Here is a 10,441-nt window from a genome sequence, read left to right as displayed (position 1 = left end):
TATATATGTAATGTATTCAATACATTAAAGTCTCATTACTTTTATTAATTCAAAATTTTTATTATTTTTCTTATAAATTCAAACCATTCAAATTATTAAAATTTCATATTTATTTTTTTTAATTAAACTCATGTAATACATGAGTCTCAAACCTAGAAATTTATTAACGAAAATAATTTAATATAAAAATATGATATGTACTATAAGCTATAATAAATTACAACATACTTTCAAAACTTAAAAATACAAACATAAAAAATCAAAGAATGAAGAAGATACATGCATAATACAGCAACGCAGACAAAGAACACTCAGGAAAGTGTACAAATAGGTCAAAAGGATAACGGAATGACCGGAAGGACCCCACACCTTTTCGCTCAACTCTCAAGCATTCATTTTCATTCATTTTAATACATATGTATATCATATATCGGCGCTAATACTCAAAAAAATAAACCTAATTTACTTAATACCTAACATTCACTTGATCTTCATAAACTGAATCGTTTGATATCCTCGTTACATTTTGTTAAATTTCTACCCGGATTTCTGTTTTCTTCCGTTTTGTTTGAACAATTCGTTATTTTTGTTTTTACCTGTTAAATTGTTGTCAGTCGATCGGATGGTGTTTTTACAGTGATCGTCGACGGCTGCCGGCGGATTAGTTGTTTTCTGATATGACGTTTATGATTTTTTTTTTTTTTTTAATTCTCGGATCTCGTAGTCTGTGTGATTCAATCAGCTCTTGATTCAGTCATCGTTGTGTGTGTGTGAGAGAGAGAGGAGAGGGAGTGTGGTTTTAGAGATTAGAGAATGGATTTGGATGAATTTAGGTCGATTTTATCGAGTTCAGGACTTGATGTTTGGGGAATAATCGACGCGGCGATAACCGTAGCTTCAATGGAATATTCCGGCGAGCTCAAGCATCGGAGAGACGGAATTGTGGAACGACTTTATGCACAGCAGCAGTGTCGCAGTTGTGACGTGAATGTAAATCCTCAGCAGCAGCCGAATGGCGTCGGTCGGACGATTACAAAAGAGGTAAACGACGATGAAGGAGGAGGAGGAGGCGATTCTCCTTTAACTCCGCAGTCGATTCCTCAAGATGAGGAAGAAGATGAAGAACAAGATCCATACGGGGGATTATTCGATGATGAGCAGACCAAAATTCTCAGGATCAAAGAACAGCTCGAAGATCCACACCAGGTTTAATTCCTAATCCCATTTACCTCTACTCACTTTTTTTTTTTTCTCAAATGGTTCTATTGTTCATGTAACAGAGTGAGGATTCCGTGATCGACTTGCTTCAAACCCTTTCCGACATGGATCTAACGTTCAAAGGCCTTAAGGTAATCGAAACCTTTTTCTATCTCTTTTCCTTTAATATCGATCTCATGAATCAAAGATAGTGATAATATGAATTCCAAAACTTTAATTCAGGAAACTGATATAGGAAGGCATGTGAATCGACTGCGTAAGCATCCATCAAACGAAGTAAGAACACTGGTGAAGCACCTTGTGAGGTTAGTCATTTTGAATTCAAACAAATATGGAAAATATATCGTTGACTTATAAAACTGTTAAACTTAAACACCATTTTTGTTGTTTTTCATTGTTACAGAAAATGGAAAGAATTAGTGGATGAGTGGGTAGGTTCATCCCACACCGATCTTCAACATTCTTCTCTAACAGGTAACACTTGTTTTATAAATCATCACATTCAGCTTCAATTCTAATTGATTTCACATTTGATTAATGCTTACAGATGGAGACTCACCTTTAATACAAAATATACAAAGGAAAGGTCAAAATGGTCAACAACAGGTGAAACTGAAACAGAGAATCTAAGAGTTTTGCTTTCTGTAAATCACAACCATCTAATAATTCAAGTTTTTCTACAGGGCCCCGATTTCGGCTACTCTCCAAATCCACACAGTTAAGTATCGAATCAAATCCAATTCAACTCATCAAGAGTCTCATGTGGAGTATAATTTTTGATAAATTCATTGGTCAAAATGAAATAATTGTAGATTGGAGTCCTGGATTTGAAAAGATGAATACTGAAACAGACATGAGGCCAAAAAGTGTGATTCCCAAGAGAGAAACACCCTCAAGACCTGTATCCCAGTCTTATCCTCCCATGAATGCTTCTGCTTCTGCTCCTCAAAATGTAAATCCTCCTCCTTCACATATTTATAATGAGTGGAAATTAGGTAGATTTAATGTCATGATAAAAATAAATAAATAAATAAAAAGTAGAAAGTAGGATGTTGTAGTAGAAAGAAACGAAAGTAAGATGCTATATAAACGACTATGTGAAAGAGCGTTGCTATTTATTGCATTTAGTATTATTTTAAAAGACAAAATTGCAAAAATGGTCCCTGTGGCATACCGAAATTTGCCACTTGCGAGTTTGATTTCTGTAATAAAAAAAATTGAAGAAAGAAAATACAAAGGGGAAAATCATCATTAAAAAAAAAAAATACAAAACAAATTGGACCAAACTCGCAACAAAATCAAAGTTTTGGACCACTGGTGCAAGTCCAAACCTTTTTGGACCAAAGTGGCAATTTTCGACATACCATAGGGACTATTTTTGCAATTTTGTCATTTTAAAATGCTTACAAGTTACTCGGGACTTTTACAGCGACCACGCAAGGATCAAAACATTGAACGTGATCGGCTAGCATCGGCTACAAAGCGGCTTCAAGAGAACTACCAAGAAGTCCAAAATGGTTTGTTTATTTTTATTTATTTATTTATTATTTTTTTTGGGAATGTTATCATTATCACTATTATTCGTGTTAAATGCAAGAAATAGCAACACATTTTCATAATTTTATTTATTATAAATGCATCCTAATGGTAGAGTTTTCAAAGTACAATGCTTTAAACTAAAAAAAAAAAGGATAAATGCAACAAAGAACAGTGTAGTTTTATTTTTCTATGTGTTATAGCATCCTACTTTAATTTCTTTCTATTACAACACTGTGCTTCCAATTTTTTTTTTCTTATCAAAACATTATACTTTCGAAAAAATCTTTTCAATTTTAGCCATTAAACATTCTTTATATTTGAATGATATTGTTAACAAGAAAATGTTGCTATTTCTTGCAATGTTGTGATAGAAAGAAATTAAAGTATGTTGTTAAATACACAATAAATGAAATTATGTTGCTATTTTTTTTGGCTGACATCATCATTTATCTATTGTGTTTGCTGAAGCGAAAAAGCAAAGGACAATACAAGTGATGGATATTCATGAGATACCAAAGCCAAAGAATGGTTTCATTGCCAAGAATAAAGGCAATTTTCAAGGGAGGCATCATAGATGATGTTTTTTTTTTGTTCCATAAAAAAAAGAAAAAAAAATAGTTTTCTTATCTTCTATAATGGTGGTAAGTCATATTTTCCAACGCTTAAATGACCATATCTAGAGCAATCATGCAATGTTCACTTGTACCCTTATGCTTTAGAAGTTGTACTTTTCTCTGAGTTATTGGAAATGATGGTTCTGAAAAAAGGCTTACCATTCTAATTCTATCTACATACTGTAGTTTTATTGTCTACTACTTTTTTGGTACTTTAAAAAGCTATTTTGTATAAGTATGGGTTTTGGGTTCCTTTTGTGTCTTTTAAATTTTACTATTTCTCATTAAAAATCAGTTTTGTTTTATTCTTAGAAGTAGCTAATTTTGGAGTTTTGTCATCTTCATTTCTTAAAAAAAGGATTTCATAGATATATTTGGGTTGAATACTAAAACTAACAGTGTACTTTCATTAATCTGTTTATTATAACATTGTATTTTCATTTGTTCTTATTATACCATTGTACTTTGAAAATTGTACCCATTATCAATACAAAGTAATTTTTATACCTATAATTAGGTAGATTTGCAAATTTTTATACATAAAATAAATGTGGTCATTTGTGTAAAGTTACCTTTTTATATTGTTTTTTACTTTAATATTATTTTTGTTATCACGTTATTGGTTTGAAAGTTAATGCGTTCAGAAAATGTCACTATTAATTCTAATAAAGTAAAATATTTTAGATGTTTGTTCGTCATAGAAAATTAAATGTGTTTATTGTTTAACTTAATATAAATTCTTATATTAGGAAACAGCTTTATTTATTTATTTATTTTTTATTTTTGTAAATTATTACTCAATTTTAATTAATGAATCTTGTACATAACATATCGCCCTTTAAATAATTTAATAAATATTGTTAAATCAAACATTGAATTTTGATTAATGAACAATCAAGTGTAGCGTGAGTGGTGTATTTAATGTTCCGATTTCGTTCACATGCAACCAAAATCTTTTGAGTTTAAGTCATGATGTAGATATTTAAAGGATGTGCAAGTCATGATGTAGATATATTAATAATGAATTAGTATAAATTGTTTTTAAACTATTTTTTAAGTAACAACTGTCAAAAGATTAACATTTTTTTTTTCTGAAAATATTAGTTAAATATATATAAAAACATTAGAATTAAATTCAATTACCTTATCATCTATAGTCGTTTGAGTGGTCATTATCCATAATAATACAAAAAATATCACAAATAGAGCAAAACAAAACTGTGGGCTCCGTACAAGAACACAAGTTGCATACCTTCTTCGCTGAGTTGTTCGTATCTACTTTCGATGGTAGACCATTTTTATATCTCAGCCAGCTAACATTTGACTTGTTGATGCATTATGAGTAAATTACACGAATAATCCTTATGATTTGGGGTAATTTACATGCTTGATCCTTAACTTATTTTTTTAATTTAGAAGGTTCTTACTGTTTGTTTTTTGTTACGCGTTTGGTCTCTGTTGTTTATATTTGTTACGCGTTTGATCCATATCTTACCTAAAAAGACTATTATTTAAATATGAAAAATTGTGGGGTATGTAAGGTAAGGTGAAAATGTAAGATTGGGGGTGATTTTATTTAAAAGGGCAATCTTTTTAGATAAGATAGAGACCAAACGCTTAACAAAAACAAACAGTAGGGACCTTACAAATTAAAAAAATAAGAATTAAAAAATAAGTTAGAGATCAAATGTCTAAATTACCCTAAACCACAGGGACCATTCGTATAACTTACTCATGAATTATAGAACTATATATATTTTCGTTACTTTTCAAGCAATTGTTTATGACTCCTTTAAGATAAATTCCCACTTGATGCATTCGTATAACTTACTCATGAATTATAGAACTATATATATTTTCGTTACTTTTCAAGCAATTGTTTATGACTCCTTTAAGATAAATTCCCACTTGATGCTATAAAAATATGATCTAAAGTTGATTTCTTGTTATTTTTATTAGTGTAACTCTCTAGTTTTAATGGTATTTGTTTTCTTTTAAAGTCAAAATGTAGTGTTTTTTTTATTTATTTTTGCAATCATTTTAAACTATAATTTCACTTTCATCAACCAATCATTCCTATTAACTAAGAGATTTAAGACAAGTACATGTTTGTGCATATATCATGCTCCTTGTTACTTAAATATACGGAAGAAGCTTCATTTAATTACATTTCGCCTTGAAGACGAATACATATTAGAAGGTTTTCTGTGCTGATGACCATTCTAAAAGCGATTCACAGTGAGAGTTATTGCAATGTTGATTATTATTTTGTGTAAAAATGTCAGAAAAACATGGTTAGTTTGATTACTGGAATACATCATTTTGGTCAATTTTATGATTATATATTCAGTTTGGTGAAGATATGCAAATATTATCTGGTTAATTTTATATATAAGATAGACATGGACTTCTTTCTAAAGATTCTTAATGTTGCAATTTTCTAAAAGAAAATTCTTTGTCTCACACAATATCTATCTTGAGGTATATACGAACTAATCCACAAAACTTGTTACTAATTTTTTTTCTATTTTCTTCCATTAATGAAATTATGGAACACAATTTTTTTTTTTTTTTTTTTCACTTCCATCCATTTCTTTTTTTCCCTCCTTAAGTTGAACTCTAATGGTATAAGCTTACTTTGATTCACATATTGATTTCTTTAACATCTTTATTAAAGTTATGTTTGACATATCACAAGTAGAGATTTTTTTTCAATTTTTTTGGATTGTAATATTTGGTAAACAAAAAATTAGGTTATAAGCTAACTTTATAAAATAAAAAAAAATTGGCTTAGCATATCAACAAGCTTATGACTTTTTTTATATGTATAAATCATTTTAAATATAGTATTTATTAGTTATGAAACTGATTTTTTTTATAGACCTTTATATATCATTTTACATTTCCCAAACTAATTATCAATTAATTTTTACCAAACATTATATTTATTGGCTAGTTTATCAATTAATATCTTATCAGCTAACAAATAGCTAATTTTTACCAAATGTTATATTTATTGGCTAGTTTATCAATTAATATCTTATCAGCTGACAAATAGCTTTGTAGCTAACAAAGCTAAGGGTTTATCACCTGATATCTTATCGGCTAACAATTAGTTTTGTAGCTAGTATGCAATTAGGAATAAATTTAACCTCCATTTGTTTAACCTAAGTTGTAACATCATAAATTCACTTGAAATATCTAAATATAACCTCAACAATATATATATATATATATATATATATATATATATATATATATATATATATATATATATATATATATATATATATATATATATATATATATATATATATATTCTATACTAATAAAAGAGTAGTCCTTTTGCCAAGTGTCATAATATTAGAATTCCTAATTAATATGATGCCACTTGTCATTCTATTAATTCTCCATTTTAAATTCATTAAACCTCCTAATTAATGTGATGTTATTTATCAATCTATTTATTCTTTATTTTAAATTTTAAATTTCAAATTTTATATTATTGTTTTCATTAGTTCACAAATAAAAAGAGTCTAATATATATGATAAATTAATTACACATATTTATTTGAATCAATAATTATAATTTTACATAACTAATAAAAAAAATCTCTTAATTAGTAATGTATTTAAAATTTTATATAAAATAATTGATTAATAATTTTGAATTTTTTACTATGAATATTTAATTAATTTTGTAACCGTGGTTTCCACAGGTTATAAACTAGTATATATATATATATATATATATATATATATATATATATATATATATATATATATATATATATATATATATATATATATATATATTCAAAAAAAAATTGTATTTATAGAATATTTTGTATTCTAAGAAAAGTTTCTTGTGCCCCTTATAGACATCTAAAAGGGATTGAAATTGTAACTCTCATACTGCAAGTCTAAAAACCGTTAAGATTTGAACTGTTGACCATTTCTACCGGTATACCACATTGGAACCAAGCACAGGGCATATTTTCTCTACGTTAGGTCACACACAATATCCAAAAGTAAAATGAAACTCAACCAAAAATGACTTCTCATAAATACTTATCCAACCACCATGAATGAAATTCATTCAACACAAAATAAATGCAATTTATAACTATCAAACATTTCCTAAAACGTGTTTACATGAACAACATTGAGCAACTCATTACTCTCTCTTTCTCTACAAACTCTCCTTAGTACTTGGCACTTTAGAGTCTTCGGGTTCTTGCTTATTGACTACACTTACATCCGAAGACTCGACTACTGACTCGGGTTCGTTTTTCAACTCCGTTTCAAATTCTTTTGCCGCCTGCACAAATGTAATCAAATTAAATTTTGTCAAAAATGATTTTTAGAACTTGTTTCAAATAATGATATCACGCGTGGGAAAATGAGTTATGACTTAATGGGGAAAGCCTTATTTATCTGACTTTCTGTATTAAGTCGTTCTTCTTGTATTAGGGGTCGGTTGTGTATCATTCAAGCTAAAGACTTTGATTTTGATGATAAAAAACACTACAATCAAGTGACGTTCAAATATGCGTTTATATAAGTAGCAATAATATAAACTTTGAGCACAAATAAAAGGTCGGCCCTTTCCAAAAGTGGAAATTGACAAACCCTAAGAAATGTCAATATTGTAAAAAATTTAAAAAAAATTAATATCGTGCGCCTTCTCTTCTTCTCGAAGTAAGTTATAAAAGGAAAGAAGTTGAGAAGAGTGTTATTAAAATTAGGGATAGATACATGAAATAGCAACACACTTTCATTATTTGTTAATCATAGTTTCATTTCTTACTTTCATTTTTTTTTTGTTATCAAAACATTGTACTTTAACATATATACTGAATTATAACATTGTGGTTTAAAAAAAAAAGTATCATGGCATTTTACTATGAAAAGCTTACCTAATAATAGCAGTGAAAATTGCTTTTTAATTGGATGACATTGTTATAATTAGGTAGATTTTTATTCTTTTTTCCATGAATTGGTGTTCTATATGGGATAAATGACAATTTAAAATATTGAGAAAATGAAATCAAACTTTGAGAAATAGAAGGAAAAAAATAAATGAGCAAAAATTTGTAAATGACTTAATAGAAAAGACTCGTTTCCCTTCTCTATTAAGGAATTGTCTGAATGCAATCAGGTTGCTGTAACTCAAATAATGAAACACAATGAAACCTTTCAATAAAGTGGTTTCCATTTGATGAGCAAAATCGTATGATCTGATTTGATTCAATTATATGTCAATTATTCATCTTCAAATTCTATTCAGTGTTTCGTGAGTGTCAATTATTTGGAATATGACATGAAATTGTAGTTCAAATAAGCAATCGATATTAATCAATAGATACGTGATAATCGATGAAAGAAGTAAAGAGACCTGTTGGAAGCTCTTGACCGTTTTCCCAATACTACGGCCAACCTCCGGCAACTTTTTGGGACCGAAAACGAGGGCGACGACGCCAGCAATAACCACAAGCTCCGGCACTCCAAGTCCGAACAAGCAGGTACAAGATAAACCCTTTTTCTTTCCATTGAGCAGATTGGATCTGTTTCCATGGGCGATGGTCAAGGGTTTGAGGGTGTTGGTGAAGAAAGATGAATTGGAAGAAGAAAAGGATAAGGTTTTTGTTGATGGTGAAGTGCGATTTATGATGGATGGTGTGTAGGGTAAGGTGAGAGTTGGTGCGGCGGAGGAAATCGCCATTTACGACTGGTCTTGGGCGGCGGTGGATGGTTTGTACTTTTGGTGGTGGTGGTGGTGTGGTTATCGGAAATGGATTATTGGATAAATGAATGAGGAAACTGTGGGAAGGATTTTTGTGCCTGACCAGGACGACGTCGTTATATGCCTAAAACATCTATGTATATGTTATCAGTTAGTTATATAGCAGAATGTCATGTAATGGTAAAAAGATGAAACGGAGAAAGGTAAGGAAGTTTTACAACACAAAATACCATTGAATCGGTTACGGTAGATAACCATTTGTATTTATTTTCAAAATATTTAAAAGTATCACTGTTGTTTTTTTTAGTACATTAAAATATATTATTTGTACATAGAATACCAACGAAGTACGTATTTGTCCAAATAAAACCTTGTGGTAACCGGTTGCTTCAAGTAAATGGAAAAATGACTTAAAAACGTAACGAAATTTTCAAAATGTTCAAAAAATACCACACTTTTTATTAACTTTGTTGTTGTCGGATTATATATAACACAATCACCAGAGATCATACACCGTAATATCAGTTCACAACAGTTGTGCAATCTCTTTCATTTTCTCACTTGATCGTTGTGGGAACATGAGAAGTAAGGGGGTAATAACCTTAGTTAAACGTTCTTGCTTCCCATTCGCATTATATGCCTCAAACCTAAAACATATATACGTTATATAGATACACATATTATACATCAAGGTTAGTCGTTCATTAGTGTTGTGACACAAGAGAGACACAGAGGAGAAACGATTGTGATGTTATGTCATGAGAATTCTTAAATATGGATGTAGAGAGTAGGAGTAACGTTCAATTCTCCGAGACCAGTGAAAGATGAATGACCAGGAACACACAGCTTCATGTGGCTGGCTTGATGACAATTTGTAGTCAAAGTAAAGAGAGAAGCATATGTATTGGAGCGCATGAACTGTGACATCCCCTACTGCCAATTGTAAAACTTTTTCTTTATGCTTATTTTAAATCAGAGTGATCTTTATAAATGCAGAATTTGTCCCATAAAATGTATTCCCAAAGAGAAATGTTTTTCATTGATTATTAAAACTAGAGATATCATAACTGATACAAAACATAAGCATAAACAGACCTTACATCAATATTCTTGCAACCTACGAATTCCTTAAATCTCTCGCCAGATAATTACATTATATATCAGTACCTTCGTATCGTTACCTGTAATACAAAGAAACTGAGTGGGTTAGGTTGGGAAACCTGGTGAGCACATAGGGTTTTCAACCCACAATATTATAATCTTTAATTATATAATCTTCAACATTTAAATAACCTAGCTACCCCATTCACGTTATTCTAACTTT

The 10,441-nt window shown here is 29.8% G+C and overlaps 2 protein-coding genes across 2 annotated transcripts; one reads left to right on the top strand and one right to left on the bottom strand.

The window, feature by feature from the left end:
• Window positions 1-351: 351 nt before the first annotated feature.
• Window positions 352-3,538, top strand: LOC111893237 (probable mediator of RNA polymerase II transcription subunit 26c). Its single transcript, XM_023889301.3, has 9 exons — window positions 352-1,206; window positions 1,281-1,349; window positions 1,441-1,523; window positions 1,622-1,692; window positions 1,766-1,824; window positions 1,902-1,935; window positions 2,031-2,170; window positions 2,648-2,735; window positions 3,226-3,538. Exons 1-9 carry the CDS (start codon window positions 814-816, stop codon window positions 3,333-3,335), a joined length of 1,047 nt encoding a protein of 348 aa, XP_023745069.1. The 5' UTR covers window positions 352-813; the 3' UTR covers window positions 3,336-3,538.
• Window positions 3,539-7,408: 3,870 nt separating this feature from the next.
• LOC111893238 (sec-independent protein translocase protein TATA, chloroplastic) lies at window positions 7,409-9,253 on the bottom strand. Its single transcript, XM_023889302.3, has 2 exons — window positions 8,770-9,253; window positions 7,409-7,692 (listed from the first exon to the last, which is right to left on the bottom strand). Exons 1-2 carry the CDS (start codon window positions 9,094-9,096, stop codon window positions 7,564-7,566), a joined length of 456 nt encoding a protein of 151 aa, XP_023745070.1. The 5' UTR covers window positions 9,097-9,253; the 3' UTR covers window positions 7,409-7,563.
• Between the last annotated feature and the right edge of the window lie 1,188 nt (window positions 9,254-10,441).

This window comes from Lactuca sativa, chromosome 5 (assembly GCF_002870075.4).
Source record: "Lactuca sativa cultivar Salinas chromosome 5, Lsat_Salinas_v11, whole genome shotgun sequence".
Taxonomy (NCBI): Eukaryota; Viridiplantae; Streptophyta; class Magnoliopsida; order Asterales; family Asteraceae; genus Lactuca; species Lactuca sativa.
This window is presented reverse-complemented; position numbering and strand designations above follow the sequence as displayed.